The sequence below is a fragment of the Pistacia vera genome, unplaced genomic scaffold, assembly GCF_008641045.1.
Source record: "Pistacia vera cultivar Batoury unplaced genomic scaffold, PisVer_v2 Contig104, whole genome shotgun sequence".
NCBI classification, from domain to species: Eukaryota; Viridiplantae; Streptophyta; class Magnoliopsida; order Sapindales; family Anacardiaceae; genus Pistacia; species Pistacia vera.
Genome location: NW_022195071.1, coordinates 2,446,305 through 2,463,788, shown reverse-complemented (window position 1 = coordinate 2,463,788; position 17,484 = coordinate 2,446,305). Strand labels below are relative to the sequence as shown.

At 43.7% G+C, this 17,484-nt stretch overlaps 1 protein-coding gene across 1 annotated transcript; it reads right to left on the bottom strand.

Annotated features, from left to right (window-relative positions):
* Positions 1-1,181: 1,181 nt before the first annotated feature.
* LOC116125335 lies at positions 1,182-4,663 on the bottom strand. Its single transcript, XM_031411073.1, has 5 exons — positions 4,268-4,663; positions 4,106-4,174; positions 3,896-3,988; positions 1,418-1,579; positions 1,182-1,333 (listed from the first exon to the last, which is right to left on the bottom strand). Exons 1-5 carry the CDS (start codon positions 4,647-4,649, stop codon positions 1,182-1,184), a joined length of 858 nt encoding a protein of 285 aa, XP_031266933.1. The 5' UTR covers positions 4,650-4,663.
* Positions 4,664-17,484: the final 12,821 nt, after the last annotated feature.

Sequence of the window (17,484 nt, the reverse complement as noted above, 5' to 3'; positions counted from 1 at the left end):
GTCATCTCAAGGCTGGTTGCCATCCGCCTGGTCGGTTGTAGGTTCCTTAGGGGCGTGTCCCTAAGCATCTCCTTTATCAAATCCTCGGGCAGCCTCTGCTGCTTCCTCATCCTCGCGCTGCGCCATGGAAATTAGAGTTTCCCGCCAATCCTCCGAGAGGTCGAACATATCAATCTGCGGATTCTTCAGTCGCAAGGCATAGATAGACTCGATCGCCCATTCAGCAGCCTTTGCCTCAATCTCCTCTGCTTGGTTCTGCATCTCTTCAGTCAGCGAAGTAATTTTTCTCTGACTCGCTTGGAGTTCGGCATCAAGAGCCTGCCTTTGCTTCTCTGAGACCTCCCTCTCCTGCTCTGCTCGTAAAGCCCGTTGAGAGGTCGTTTTGAGCTCTTGATCTTTCTTGTCGACTTCCCTGGAGAGCCTGGCTATAGTTCTCTGGAGTTCCTTTATCTCCTCCCCGTGCTTCTCAAGCTCGGCCTTTTGAAAATCCACCATGCAAAGAGCCGCATCCCTTTCGTTCAGGTATCGAACCACCAATTTAGTGGATAGCCTATTTTCTGCTTCGGTAGCTTCCAAGTCCTGTTTGAGCTTCGTATTCTCTTCTTTCAGTGCGACCTCTCTTGCAGCAGCTCCTAGCCGAACCTTTTGCGGGGATAGTTGCATGCAGAGTCTACGAACAAGAGGAATGTCAGTTTCCTACCAAGAACAAAAAGGCAGTCCTCGCTGAGAACAATTCGTTTTACCTTGCGTATGTGCTGGATTGATGTGGACATCAGGTCCACATGGTCAGAACCCATGAACTCTTCAAATACTTCCGCGAGTTCGCACTCCAGCAAGGCGAAGACCGCCGGCTGCAAATGATTTGGCAATTGTCCCATCGAGTCCAACACTGGAGTATCCTTGTCGGTACCTCTGGCAGGAGTGTCGCCCATCGGCTCCTTACCCGACCTCTTTTCAGTGCCTGCGACCTTGCTTTGCCCTGCTCGGGATGCTCCCAAAGCAGTGGGAATGCTTGGCTGCGACCTCCCAGGCTGAACGCCTAGATCCTCCGGTTCGCACTCTGACTCTTCGACCCGAATTTGTCGCCTCTTCCTGGGTCGTTGAGCTGTTGTCTTTTGCTTTGGACGAGCAATCGAGGGCTAGGAAGCGCCCGTAGGTTGGATCGAGGCGCCCGCCCAAGGCTAGGGAGCCTCAGTAGGACGTGCAGACCCCGATGTTGCCCTTTCGACTGGGGAGCCACTAGGAGCAGCTTCGGTCATCCTAGCGATCCTCGCTCGAGGGAAAGAAAACTTCTTTCGTCGTGGCGACCCTGGCATCTTCGGAGGCATGGTTGCTGCATATGAACGTTGTTAGTAAAAAAAAAAAAAAAAAAATAGTTCATTGTGCAATAAAAAAGGATCTAGTTAACGTAACTTACTCGATGGAGGCTCTAAGGTCGCGTCTACGTTGAAGAAGCCGTACCTCCGCAGATTCGCGGTTGTCATGAGCAGCTTTGCATCGTGACTCGCTTCGGACAAGAAATAGAAGGCTACGATTCTGTCTGGATCCGCGAGCAGCTCCAAACTAGTCGTTTTGTTAACTGTCAGAAAAATAAATAGTTCGTTAGTAAGAAAAACAAAGTCAATGAGCTCGTTAAGGGAAAAGAACCTACTTGGGTCCTGGAAGCGGCAGAGGTCGTCGTAACGAAAAAAGAAAAACTTCATCTCATAAACCCCTGCGTTGCTAGGGTAACTGTGTATTCCTGCTGCGATAGTAGGTCGCCTGGACAAGTAGTAGGAGTCCTTGTCCTTGCTCTTTTTTAGGATGTACGAGAAACCGAGTTCTACTGTGGTTAGCTCGCCCAACCAGTTCTCGAGACACGTGATGTATATGGCAACCGCAATTATGTACGAGTTCGGCATGAGTTGCATCGGTGCGATCCTGAAATGATCCAGGACCAATCTGACAAAAGGGTAGAAAGGGATCAACCCCCCACCCTTGAAGATTTCCTTGGAGATCGCGGCCAACCCACGTGGCGGATGCCGAGCTGTGAGCGTCTTATCACGAAAAACATCCTCGCGGATACCATATTGGTCTATCACCCTATCGAGCTCATCCTCAGTAAGTATCGAGAAGATCTCTTGGGTGGGACTCACAGGAAAATCTTGCGTGGACGAACTGGTCCTTTCCTCGGATCTGATTGTTGAGGGGTCCATTCTACTGCAGTTTGCAAAAGTGACAAGCAGGGAATCTTTTTAGCCCTCGTACACCATTTCGTACGATGACTTGGAAGAAAGCAAACACTTCCCCTCCTAAATCCCAGAAAAACCCTAACAGAATGATTCGAGCCGCCATTCATGGCTCGAACCTAGTAAGAACATTTCATCTCCGATCAACTACCAAAGAAGCAATCATTTATCAACTACTGGGAGTGAGAAATAAAAACAGAAAACGATTCTTACCTCTTGGAGTGTGAAGATGGATCCTTCTGCTTCGAATATCAGGTACGCGCTGGCTTGGAAGGCAAAGAATCCAAGTTTGCAAAAGTCTCTTGCTCTCTCTGAAAAGATGAGTGTGTTAACATTGCCTGAAACGAACCTGGGTTTTATAGCAAAAGAATTGGCACTTGGTTTTCCTGAAATCAAGCAACGTTTGGGCGAAAAAATGTTCCTCTTGTTGATCGCGACCACGTGTCGCGCATCCATAGGAACGGGTGACCGTCATGCTCCAAGAAAACCAAATCGTCATCCTTCTCCATTGAAAAACCCAAACCACGGCACGATTCTCCTGCCGCATTAAATGTGCCCCAATCTGCATTTAATGCTCTAATGGAGTATAACGTTTTAGCATGTCACGCATTTAATGCGCATGGCTGGCATTAATTGTGCACAGGACACGTCTGTCAGAGCAGAAGGCGTTTCATTAAATGTATCCGTTACGAAAATGCAACAGGTAACGTCTGAAGAGATCGTTACGTAGAACACTCTTCGTCTAGTCAGTCACGAAGCAACGTGACTCTTCTATTCTACCCTATTGGTCGCGAAGCGACATGACTCTCGATGAGTATTTAGTTCTGAAACAACCCAATCCCTTGTCCAGAAGAGAATTCCAAGTATAATCAGGTCGTGAACTTCGGAAAATCGAAATCAAAGCACTGGTACGGTCTAAGATCAGGTCGTTCATCTTTAAGCAAAGACTATTGGGTCGCACACGCACACGCACAAGCGCTGTCTCGACCTCTTTTCATACAGGTCGGAATCACCAAAGTTTCCTCGAAGGCATCTTGTCACAGCATGAATTATAGTTTTCAAGGTTTGATCCTCGAACCTTAAAAACTAGGGGAATGCCTGAAAAAGTAGAGCTGACGCAAGACCCAGTCAGCATAAAAAGTCAGAGCTTAGTTAGGCCCGCAGCCACTCAGTTGAGGCAGCCACGTCATACAATGACAGGGGTGACATGCTTCTGTTAGGGCAGTGGGTGCGCGTCAGACCAGTCAAGAGCTATAATGATTCCACGTGTCCAATCCCTGCACCAAATCGCATAAATCACTCTAGAAAGTGGGCAATGGGACATAAAGAATGATTTGCACGGATAATCCCACCAATTCACAGATTTAGTAATGATAACCTTAATTCATCCCACTATAAATTGAGAGCTCCTCTCTCATTTAAAGGATTAGCTAATCTCTCAAAAGAAAAATAGCAATCTCTCTCTTGTATAATCATTTGTAAGTCAGTCTGCTGAACACGACCTGACCTTTACTATTAATACAAAATCAGTGGACGTATGATTTGCTTCCTTAGCATCCGAACCACTTTAAACGCTGTTCCCTATTGTTTTTACTCATTCTTTCACCCGCATGTCTTCTGGGCCAGCTCAGCATTTCACACGTGTATTTGGTTGGTGTCAAAATCACGCATCAACAGTAGGATATGAAGAGGGGTCAATCCTTGTTCGTTGACATAGTTTGCCAAGCGTTTATACAGATGAATAATTTGAAATGCCAAATCTACATATCAAAGCAATAATAAAATAAAATCAGGTTGAATAAGTAATATTTGCATGGTAGAATTATTCTGTTCATATATATATATATATATATATATATATATAGGTCTGTACATACCGAAGTAGTCTCCAGAGATGGCAGAGTGAAGAATAGTATCGCCGTCGTTTTTTCTGCAGTACTCATAGCCTGAGCTATTTGGATTAGAAATAATAATAGAATGGAGTCGAAGGAAGGCGTCTTTGTGACCATGAAGAGCAGCCAAGAAGAAAGGAGTCTCACCGTCATGGTTACGAGCACCAATCAACTCTAATGATGAGTCCTTGTTCGCCCAAGCTATGCATTCGCACATCTTTGCACTCCCCAGCGAAGCTGCAATATGAAGAGGGGTGTTCCCTCTGTCATCTTCAACTGCCAATGCTGGAAATCTTGCTTCAGCCTTGTCTATTTTTGAAGCTGCAGTCTTATGATGATCAGCTATTGTTGATTCATCCGTTTTGGTTGGGTGTTTAATGATAATATCCACAAGCTTTGCAACCTTTTGTTCTTGGACATCAGAAACAGCGATGTGTAATGCTGTCTGCCCTGACTTGGTGATCTTCTCCATGTGAAAACTTGGATCCCTCTGGTATATGTCAATAACGTCATCCCAGTTACTTTTCATGGCAAATCTGAACAATTTTTTCTTAATATATCATTTTTCGGCATTGGTGAACCCGTTACTGCTCTTGCTAGACTTTAAATTAAAGAGCTACGAAGACGAAGAAGAAGAAGAAGAAGAAGAAGAAGAATTACAATATTGATTTGAAGTAGCAGCCACCAAGTACTAGTAAGTATCATTTTATTCTACAATCTTAGTGACTGTACAATTGGAAAAAAAAAAAATATATTAAAAAAAAGAGAGAAAAAAATAAAGATAAAGATAAAAAAGAAGATTTTTGGTATATTTAAAAATTTGTGACTGAATAATATATTAAAATAAAGGATAATATAATCGAAGGGATTCGTCTAGCGGTTAAGGAGATTTGCTCTATTTCTTGAGTTCCTAGGTTAAATCTTGAAGCCACCTACGATAATAACATTGTGCTTGTCTATTCTTTTGGATTTGTAGGATGTTCAATAGACTCTACGAAATTAGTTAAGGGGTATACAAGTTAGCGGGACACCCTAGTTACCAAAAAAAAAAAAAAAAAAAAAAAAAAAGGATAATATAAATAACATTTCAGCTTACTTGGTTCTTTAGACTTGTAGGATATTCTATGAACCCTTTTCGGCTTATCTGGACCTTTAGGCTTGTAGGGTGTTCAATTGACCCCAAGAGATGAATTGAGGTGCACGCAAGCGTAGCCCGAACACTTCGATTACCCAAAAAAAAAAAAAAAAAAAAAATAGAAGAAGAAGAAGAAAGCATAATATAAAGTGATTAGTGGCCAAGATTTTTGGTATTGGACCCAGTAAATTAACTTGAGCTTGAAGCTAGTTATGTTCCATAATGTGAATCATGCATGCATATATAATGTAAGCTTTTCAATCTTTAATGGTTAATCAAATTCTCGAATGAACTAATCCTTTTATTTCCTTATTAAAAAATACAGAAACTAAATTACAATATCTTTATTATTACAGAGAAGCCTAGTAAGGACCTAAATTACAATATCTTTATTATTACAGAGAAGCCTAGTAAGGACTAAGGAGTCAAAAAGGTATATTTTTTCTTTCCTACAATGAACTACACTTTATCAACTATCGTTCAAATTTAACATACATATATGTAAGCTTTAATAATCTCCTCTTCACCTTTGTCCCACCCAAAAAAACCTATTGCTCTTTGTTTTTAATACTAAAAAAAAAAAAAAAAAAAAAAGGTAACATTATCCATCTTTCCAAGTTTCAAGCTGGCAGATAACATCATATATATTTTTCTGTTTGATTCATTTAACCGACACCACACTCTTTGTAACTGTGTCTGTGGTGGAGATTATCTTTTAAGTGTTTACTCCTAACTTTATCATAAGAGAAATTACCCATCTCAATACTTGTAAGAAAAATAAAAAATAAAATATTAAAATTTAGCAAAATATTTTAATGAAATTATGTTAAATTTGAAAATAACCGTTTTACCCTTATAAAACCCATAATCGAGCCAATAGCTTCCACTAAAGGCCGATTCCAACCTCAGCAACCATATATAGGAAAAGTTGAAAATTATTATCAAAATGTAACTCTATTTTTGTCTTTTCTCTTATATATCTTTATCATGAATGTGGTTGGTAGTTATTAATTTAAAATTTTCAATAATGATATGTCCACAATCTTCTCTCACAATCATCGACGTGACAGCTCATCATTGATTAACTTGCAATGGACAAGCATAACCCATTTTGCGAGTTGAAGAATTACGAAATGCCACGTCGAGGGTTGTGGACCTAACATTACTCTAAAACTTTAATGATAATAATTAGAGTAATGTTAGGTCCACAACCCAATCTCACAACCTCCGATGTGGCAGTTCGTCATTGGTCAATTCACAAAATAGGTCTCACCTACTTGTATGGGTCCTGATTACCCATTTACGAGCTAACCAATAACGAGTTATCATGTCGAAAGTTGCGAGAGAACATATTGGATCTAGCATTGTTGAAAAATAATATATCAATTGGTGGAAAGAGTAATCTGGTTGGTTGTTATTAAATGACGTCAACATACAACCAACGGTAAACTCTCGAATAGTACATATGTTGTATAATAGATGGATCAATGAACTCGGACATGCAAGATTTTATCCGTTAAACTTCATTGGATCAAGCCTTATAGGAGCCACATAGTGATTTTTCACAATCTTAGTAAATTCATCATCACTACTGTCCAAATCAACAAATTTCTTCAAGAACGCCACCATAATTCCACCAACACATCTCCTCATTGGATCCCTTGAACACTTTCCGTTTGTGCACAAATGCTTTGACATTACCCAGGAACCAAAATCCGCCGGACAATCATCTAACATGTCCATGTGGCCGTAATCTGTAGCAACAAAATGAGCTCAAGTAGATTTACATCTGTTATAAAACTCCACGTGGTTGGCTCCTTCCAATGAGCAGGGCAGCCCCACACACTTTGTTATGCCACCCAGTCTGGTTCTGATCACGGTGACGGGCATCGAGGAAGACAAGAAGTTGAACGAGTCATAGGAGAGGAGAGGTGAATTGAGTGAAGTGCATTTTGATATCCCGGCGACGGGGTCAATGCCGATTATTACTGAAAATTGAGGGGGAGTTTTGGCGTATCCGAGTGCGAGAGCAAATGCTGTTTGTCCTCCTCAAATGTGGCCTGAAAGAACAAGATTGTTTAGGTTGGGTTTAATATTCTCCGGACGAACTGATTCGAGCCTTGAGGATAGCCAATTTGCAATCTGTGCAGCATAGTCAACTTCGGTGTTTCCAGACGGTGGCAAGCGGCTGTATAACTGGAAATAATCCAAATAATCTATATCAAATCTTAAAAACTGTAACATTTACTACACCGATGCAGTCCGGCGTCAGCCCCAGTGGAGACAGGCTTTCCGGCGCTAGTAGCGCCAGATTTTATCTGTCCAAACTCTCGACGTCATACATGACATCAGCGTATGGATATTTATTGTAATTCCTCGACGCAAATTTCCTGCGTCGGAGGAATACCATTACCTTGACGCCTGTGACGTTAGATATTGAATTTATATGCAGAGCTCATGAAGGTTCTGTGCCATCCAGGTGGAGTAACATCGCGCAATGGTGTAAGTGGCATGCCTCTTGTCGGCACAGTAGATGAGTGCCAGGCTAGCAAGCGGTTGGAAATTGCCCACCTATCCAAACACTGCACAGGTCGAGGAAATCCCTCGGGCAGATAACCAATGGGACGCAAAGAAGGATTTGCACGACACCTACCCACTTGCAGATTTTGTAATCATTACCTTGAACTCTTCCACTATAAATAGAGGTCTTCCCTCTCATTTACAAGATTGGCTCATTTTAATTTGAATTAGCTTACTCTCTCTCTCTCTCTCTCTCTCTCTCTGTATTCTCTCTAAACTGTAACTCAACTCGCTGAACGCGACTTAACTTTACTCTCTTACTAATACAATAACAGTGGACGTAGGATTCGCTTTTGAGCATCCGAACCACTTTAAATATTGCTTTTCACCCATTATTTAATTTAATATCCCCATATCACGTGTGACTTTTAAGTCCGCTTAATATTTTACACGTGCGAGTAGTTGGTGTCAAAATCAAGCATCAACAGTTTGGCGCTAGAAGGAGGGCGTGATTTAGTATCTGCTCTTCAGCAGAAAATCTCTGACTAATCGGTCCCACAATAAAAAATGGCTCGCGGTTTCGAATCTGAGCGAACCAATTATGGCAATGAAGAGATCCCCCAAATAGATGAGTACACTTCTCCCGAAGTGCCGCTAGTCCAACAGAATATCATGGGGGATATTCCTTCAAGGTCGCAACTCGATCTAGCCGCCATGAGTTACCTAAAGAGGTTCAATAATACTCTCCAAACAATTAGCCAAAGGCTAGACCGATTAGATCGGGTCATGCCACCTGAATCCAATGAGGCGGTGCCACCGCCAAAAACGCCTATAGGTCATGTGAAAGCATGGAAAATGGCGAAAGTCCATACTACACGCACTGCAGCGCGTTGGAGAAAGGGAAACCAAGTGGTGCAAAACGGGCCAAATGGCTCCGAGGGACCAGCGAACACCGATCGCGCCCCGAGTAGAATACTCGTGGTATTGCGACTCGACGACATGTCATAGCATGAGCCCTCCCACACCACATCGCACGAGCACTCCCATAAAAGTGCAAGGTGGGGAGATTCCCAATATCGCCAAAATGACGACTTCGATCGTCGTCGTGCAGGGGATTCCCATCGTCTGCAAGTCGGTTCGTACCACTACGGAGATCGGGAAGACTCCCCAAATCACTCAATGTCATCACACGGCTCCAGCTAGTGTGTGTCAAGGTTTACCGGAGTTTCAGGCCGAGGTGAGGAAAAGTCCGATTTGTGATCTTTCCTCAATTGCAACCGTGAAGGTCAAACCCACGTTGTGGAAAGTGATTCCCAGGTAGCTCCGTTGCCTCAGATTGAGGAACTACAGCGAGCTCTAGATTAGCTCAAGGCTCAACAGAATGAGCAAGGGCAGATCGTAGAGGCATCTCCCTTTTCTCTAACAATGTTAGTTGCTCATCTCCTATCAAGATTCAGAATGCCCGACATGAGAGCATTCGATGGGAATTCTGATCAATAGGATCATTTATACTAGTTTAACGATCTCATGGAACTCCACCAAGTCTCTGACTTGGCAAAATATCGTTGCTTGGCAGTAACCCTAATTGCCTATTCCAAGCACTTGTTCAGGTCGCTTCTAGCAGGATCAGTCAGCCCATGGTCTTAAATGAGCTCAACATTTTTGAGGCACTTCCAGGCGAACAGGAAGTTTTCAATGCCGCTAAGCTATCTGAGCAATATACAGCAAGAGAGGGATGAATCCCTCCAATCTTATATAGACAGGTTCCATAGGGAGCTTTACAAAGTGGTTCATACTCTTGAAGAGTCCGTTCAGATTCTCATCATTGCAGAGGTTCGCCCGTAGACAGACTTGTAGAAGGAACTACAATCCGAGGATGATGTTTCCCTTACTCGCTTCTACAACCTTACTGAAAAGTACCTCCGCATTGAAAATTCCATGGCCGCTCTCAATCGCCACGACCCCAGTCCTTTGGGCAATGCTCCCAACCGGAGAGAGAATAGAAGGGCTGATCGTAGATGGGCTAATGACAATCAACGAAAAAGAAAGAAGCAGCGGTATGAGCCTAAGAAATCTTATACCCCAGTTCCTCGTCACGATCGCGACAAGAGATGAATGCCTCGATATCGGCTATTCTAGATAAATCAGAAGAGGCCGATTTGCTCGGAGAGCTCGAGCCCATGAAGAATCCCCCTTCAGCCAGAAACAATAAAAAGTATTATCGCTATCATCGGGATAATGGGCATCACACTGATGAGTGTCGAGCTCTCAAGCAGGCAATTGAGGACCTCATGAAGCAAGGGCACTTCAAAAAATATGTCGATGACTCAACTCTCGTTCGGGAGAAAAATCAAGAGGAACCAAGGAAGAAGCTTTATGGTTGCAAAGGCCTCTATTGTGTAGGGATCATCTTTGGGGGACTACATCTCACGGGGAATTCTCGAGGTGCCCAGGAAAGGTATGCTCGAAAAGCCCCTCATGACCCCATAAGTGTAATGAGTATAGCGCCACGACCCATTAAGGTTCGCAGAGAGAAGGAAATCACCTTCTCCGAGAATGATGTAATATGATTGCATCATCCCCATGAGGATGCTCTCATCATCGCGCCTGAAATAGGTCAGTGCGAGGTCCACCAGATGTTGGTGGACAATGAAAGCGTCGTGAATATCTTATTTTAGCGAGCCTTCAAGAAGATGAAACTGGACGAGGCAGATTTGAAGCCTGCCTCTATCCCTCTTTATGGTTTCACCAGGGATCATTTGATTCCCAAGGGGACAATCTCGCTCCAGGTCACGTTGGGAGAAACCAACGAGATGACCAAAATGACAGAGTTTTTGGTAGTAGACTGTCTGTCTGTCTGCTTTTAATGACATTTTGGGACGACCTCTACTGCGAAGCTTCAAGGCAGTCACCTCAATCTATCATCTGGAGATGAAGTTCCCCAACCCAACGGGGATAGAGGAAGTAAGCAGATCTCAATGTGCATCTCGCGACTGCTATGTAAGGGCAGTATAAATAGCGTGCAAGGGAAAGGGAATACCAATTGGCATCCCCGAGCAGGCAATGGCGATCAGCAGGATCAAGCCACGACCCAGCCCGGTTGAGGATAACATGGATCCTTGCATCCAGGAATGTCCTCACAATGGGCAGGTCGAAGACCTATCCGAGGTATTGGTCGATCAAAGTGAGCCGACTCGAGTGTTGAGAATCGGGAGTAATCTCAACCCTTAGCTCGCCAACGACCTACCAGCTTCCTCAGGGAAAATGTTGACGTATTCGCATGGACTCATGCTAACATGGTTGGGATCAACCCAAATGTTATATGTCATGCCCTGAATATTGATAATGCGGTCAAGCCAGTTCACCAAAAAAGAAGAGCAATAGACTTCAAGCGATATGCTGCCTTGAAAGTTAAGGTAGATAATCTCCTCTTGAACAAACCCATCTGAGAAGCACTTTACCCGAGCTAGGTTGCCAATCCGGTCTTAGTAAAAAAGCCTAACGGAAAATGGCGAACTTGTGTTTACTTTACCGACCTTAACAAAGCTTGTCCGAATGACAACTTTCCCTTGCTGAGAATCGACCACCTCGTCGATGCCACCTCTAGACACGAGCTGTTGAGTTTTATGGGCGCCAACTCAGGATATAATCAAATTCTGATGTACACGCTGAACGAAGAGCATACCTCCTTTGTTATAGATCAGGGGTTGTTTGCTATAAGGTTATGCCCTTCGGCCCAAAAAACGCTAGGGCGACTTACCAGCGCCTAGTTAACCGAATGTTTTCCAAGAAAATAAGAAAATCGATGGAAGTCTATGTTGATGACATGCTGGTCAAATCGCATGTCACTTCAGATCACATAGCACATCTCACTGAGATGTTCAATATACTGCGAAGGTACAAAATGAAGCTCAATCCTCTCAAGTGTTCATTTGGAGTATCCTTGGGAAAATTCCTGGGGTATATGGTTAACCTAAAGGGAATAAAAATCAACACCTGAGAATATCTAAGCTCTCCTTGATATGAGAAGCCCAACCAACCAAGAACAAGTTCAGAGTCTCAATAGGAGAATAACGGCTTTCAGTCGCTTCATATCAAGGGCAACAGATCGCTGCTTGCCATTTTTCTATATACTCAAGGCCAACAATAATTTTGAATGGACTCTGGACTGCGAGCAGGCTTTTTAAAGCATTAAAGAGCACCTCGGAAAGCCACATCTCCTGTCTAAGCCTCTCCCTTAGGAAATTCTTCTCCTATATCTGTTCGTCTCTCAGCATGCAGTCAGTGCATCTCTAATTTGGGAAGAAAGCAGAGTTCAATGGTCGATATATTACACAAGTAGGTGACTGTTGGACGTCGAAATGCGATACCTAGAAATGAAGTGATTAGCTTATACCCTATTGATCACCTTCAGAAAGTTGCAACCTTATTTCTATGCCCACACAATCCATGTATTGACCAATTACCCACTTAGGCAAGTCCTTTAGAAAACCAGAGGCTTTGGGTCAGTTGCTCAAGTGGGTGATGGAACTGAGTCAGTTTGATCTGTAGTACAGACCGAAGGCAATAGTTCTTATTAAAGGGCAAACTATTGCCGATTTCATTTCGGAGTTTTCACACCAACCGATTCAGGAATCTGAGCAGTAGGCTAGCAAAGTCACCCTGTAAACTATTCATAATTTATCGACCTAGAGCCTCTATGTCGATGGTTCCTCGAACAAGAAAAGAGCTGGGGCAAGCCTTCTCCTCCTAAGCCCCGAAGGGACTTGTATCCATAGTGTTCTTCGACTTAGGTTCAAAGCTACGAACAAAAGGTCGAGTACGAAGCACTGCTCGATGGTCTGCGGTTAGCAAAAGAGATGGGGTCAATCGTTATCAGTATTCACAGCGACTCCATGCTGGTTGTCATTCAGATTTTGGGAGAATATCAAGTCAAGGAAGAAAACATGACCAATTATATGAAGAAAGCTAAGGTCGTATTCGAGTCTTTCAAGCACTTCACGATCATGCAGATTGCTAGAGATAATAATTCTGTCGCAGATGCCTTGGCAAGAATAGCCTCGTCGTTGGACTTAGATGCACCAGAAAGTATTCATGTTTGGTACATAGAGATCCCTAGTATCAGCTCGCCTGAATAGGCCGTGGTTACAATAGAATCAGTTTCCTGGATGACCTTAGTTATTCAGTATCTCAAAGATGGAACCTTGTCCAATGACAAGACTAAGGCAAGAACCCTGTGAACCAAAGTTGCTCATTACACACTCATAGGAGATCAGTTGTACAAGAGAGGGTTTAGCGCCCCTCTCCTCCGATGTGTAACTGATGAGGAAGCATACTATATCATAAGGGAGATACATGAACGGATCTCCAGTAATCACACTGTCGGGCGATCCCTCACCAACAAAGTTGTTCGTCAAGGGTACTACTGGCCTCTACTTCAAGAAGACACCTTCAACTTTGTAAAAAAATGTGACAAGTGCCAGCAGTTCACGAACATACCACGAGCTCATTCCCACCAGCTCATAACCATGACCAGCCTTTGGCCATTCTCCATGTGGGGAATCGATCTTATTGGACCCATGCTAGCCGGAAAGGGAAGGGTCAAGTATGTTGTGGTCGCGGTGGATTATTTCACCAAGTGGGCCGAAGCTGAATCATTGGCCACGATCACTACCAAGAAGCTCAAGGACTTCATCTTAGAAAATATAGTGTGCCACTACAGAATTCCTCATACACTCATCTCTGATAATGGGAAGCAATTCGACAATGAGGAATTCAAGCAGTTTTGTGATGAGCTGGGGATCCATAAAAAGTTCACCTCAGTCGCAAGACCACAAGCTAATGGCAAGGTTGAAGTTGTCAATAAGACCATCAAGCATACTTTGAAAGCTAAGCGTGGCGCTGCCAAGGGTAATTGGGTCAACGACCTCCCAGAAGTCCTATAGGCATACATGACAACTTCGAAAACCTCTACTTCAGAAACACCCTTTTCGTTAGCATATGGCTGCAAGGCTATGATCCCAGTGGAAGTAGGGACTGATTCACTTCATAGAGACCTGTTCAATGAAATAGACAATGAAGCACTTCTGCGTGCAAGTTTGGACTTAATTGAAGAACACCGCACCAAAGCTCAATTAAGGATAGCTGCCTACCAGCAACGTACAAAAAGATTCTTCGACTCTAAAGTCAGGAGAAAAGACTTTCAGGTTGGCGACTTGGTTATGAAAGAAGTCCTTCTTGGTACAAGGGAATTAAGCGCGAGAGTATTGGGACTGAACAGGGAAGGCTCATATCGCATCGCCAAGGTGATACGACTAGGGACGCATTACCTCAAAAGGCTTAACAGTTCTGAAATACCGCGAGCTTGGAATGCTGAGCATCTTTGCCCCTATTATCAGTAATTTTGAACTCACTCTTTTAATTTCCATGTAAGATTTCCCTTGTAAACATTGTAAATAAAATCGTTCTTAAGCAAAAAATTATCTTGCATGATATTGTTCCTCACATTGTTTTTATCTTTCTATTCGTATATGTAATATTTGTGAAGTACAAAAATTTATAAGTGTTATCGCAAATGACTAGAGAACGTCTTTCTGTTTGCATATGTAATGTTTGTGGAGTACAAAAAATTATAAGTACTATCACAAATAATTTGAAAATATTTCTTTCATTCATGAACGCTAAGTATAGAAAACAGAAAGTGCAAGGACAGTCAAAAGCAAGGTTGTGAAAATAAAAGCAGAAGCGATCACTGGTTTTCGTCCCTAAGCCCTGAGGTTGCGACCTCGGTATCTCCAGGTTGGTCGCCGACCGCCTGGTCAGTTGCTAGGTCCTTTGGAACATACTCCTCCAACTAATTGTCTTTCGGATAAGGCTTTTGACCTTCCTCCTTATCATCAGCTTTCGCCATGAAGGCAAGGATCCTCTGGTAATCATCCAGGAGGTCGGGAGGTCTATGTTCGGGTTCTTTAGCCGCAGGGTATAAATGGACTGAATCGACCAGTCAGCGACTTTCCTCTCAATTTCCATCTCTTGTCGCTTCATCTCTTCGGTTAATGAAGCGACTCGCCCTTGGGATAGTTCAAGGTCTGTTCAAATGCCATTTTCTGCTTCTCGGTAGTTTCCAGCAACCGAGCTCTTTCTTCTTCTGCCCGCGAGGCCCGTTCGGAGTTAGCCTGAAGCTCTAACTCTTTCTCGCCACACTATTTGGTGAGCCTGCCTACTATCCTCTGGAGCTCTTTGATCTCCTCTCCTTTCTTCTCCAGCTCGACCTTCTAGAAATCCACCGTGCGAAATGCAATGTTCCTCTCCGACATGTACTAGTTCATCTGAATGGTGGACATACTCATCTCTTTTTTTACAACTGATAGGTCATGCTTCAGCTGCGTATTCTCTTCCTTCAGCTCGAAGAGTCCCCCGATAGCTTCCAGTTGGGTCTTCTGTTGGGCCAAGTGCATGGTGAGCACCGATTGCATAATAAAGGAAGCAAGGGTTAAACTCCATTTCCTTTAAAAAAAAAAACAAAGGAAATATTGGCAAGTCCTTGACGAGGACGAACCATCTTACCTGACTTTGCATGATTGCATCTGAACCGCACTGGCCATCAAGTCTGCAAGGTGGGAGGCCACGAACTCTTCAAAGACCTTGGCAAGTTGGCACTCTAATAGGGTGTACACCATCGGCTTCAAGTGCTCTAGAAGTTGTCCCATAGAGTCCAACACAGGTGTGTCAGCTCCTAAAGCAGATGGCACCTTGCTAATCGGCCCTTCACCTTTTCTTCTTTCGGGAGCCGCGATCTCCCCCTGTCCCCTACGTGGACGCTCAAGGACCAGTGTAACATCGGTCGCACGCCTGAAAGTCCCCCACGAGGGAAAAGCCTGATAAGGCTGCGACCTCCTAGGCTGTACCCTTAAGCCCTCTGGCTCAGACTCTGATTCCTCAGGCTGCAACTGTTTCTTTTTCTTAGATTTTTTGCCTATGGTCTTCTGCTTAGGGCGAGCAGCCATAGTCCGAGAAGCTTTCGCTGGTTGTTCGGGGGTGTTTGCCCCCTACCTGCGCTCCTCTGATAGGGGTGTCGCTAGGGCTCGTCTCAACTGGTTCTGTGACATTGACCCGGGGAAAAACGAACCCCCTAGATCTTAACAACCTTGGCACTTTGGGTGGCATGTTCGCTGCATACAGGTACCATTAGTAAAAAAGTTTGCTACGTACAAAAGAAAAAAAAAATTAAGACTGCGGACACTTATGAAGCAAGGGTTCCAAGGTCGCTTCAGAATTGAAAAAGTCGTACTTCCTCAAGTTGGCAGTTGTCACAAGTAGTCTTGCGTCGTGACTCTACTCAGGCAGGTTTCCGAATGATAGTATTCGGTTGAAGCCAGTGAGAGCTGTCAACCTAGTTGACTTGTTTCCTGCGAACAAACAGGAAAGATCGTTAGAAAGCAAAGACTAGGAAAAGAAAGAGTTCACCAAGTAAAAGAAGGGAAGACCTACTCGGCTCCCTAAATTGGTAGATGTCATTGTAATGAAAAAAGAAAAATTTTGTCTCGTATGCCCCGACATTTTTGGGGTAACTAAATATGCTTCCCTTGATCGTAGATCGCTTCAAGATGTAGTAAGAATCTTTGTCCTTGCTCTTCTTCAAATAATAAGAGCAAGCGAGCTCCAGCGCAATCAACTGGCCGAGACAGTTCTTGCCGCACGCGATATATATAGCCACAGCTGTCGTATATGCGTTCGACGTCAGCTGCAGAGGTGCGACCTTGAAGTGATCGAGGATCGACCTGATAAAGAGGTGGAAGGGTATTAGCGCCCCGTATTTTAATATCGCCTCGGATCGCAACCATTCCCTCTTGGGGATTCCGAGCTGTGTACGACCTGTACCGATAGACATCTATGCTAAGTGCGTATTGGTCTACTGCTCTCTGTATTTCCTACGCCTGTGAACTTGTCCCCTTGTTTGTTCTGGTCGTTGTGGCATCTATCTCTCCTACGGTTTGAAAAAGGGCGACACGCAGAGATTACTCAGTCTTCGTAAAGAATTTTGTACAACGACGTGGAAAAACAAAAACCCTAATGTATCTTCCTTAAACCCACTAAAAAACCCTAAAAAAATCCTTGGGGACCACCCCGAAAGATTCGTGCCCAAAAAAACCTATTCCTTATGGAAGAAAAAGCATTCTCCATTCGACTACCCATAAACACGCACCATGAAAGTTCATTAAACAGATTCAGACCCACCATTATCGCCTGGATAAGCTATCTACGAAGCAGAAAAAGAAAAGTAATGGAAGGATCTTCCTTACCTCTTGGCTATGGGGGTCGAACTTCCTGCTATGAATATAAAGTGCGCACCAACTTGAGAATGGAAAATCTGGTCTCGCGAGAGTTTTTTACTTTCTCTAAAAATATGAGTGTTGTGACATTTCTTAAGGCGAGCCTGGGCTTATATAGTGGAGAAAGTGGCGATTGGCCTTCCTTAAGCCAAGCGACGCTTGGGCGGCATGCATCTCTTGCCGTTGATCACGACCATATGTCATCAATCGACAAGAAGGAGTAACCGCCACTCTTCGAGAAATTCAATCGTTGCTTCCCTCCATTGAAATAACCAAGCGACGACTTGATTCTCTACTCCACATTAAATGGGCTCTCATCCGCATTCAATGTTATGATAAAAAATGTCGTTTCAACATGACTTGCATTTAATGCCCAT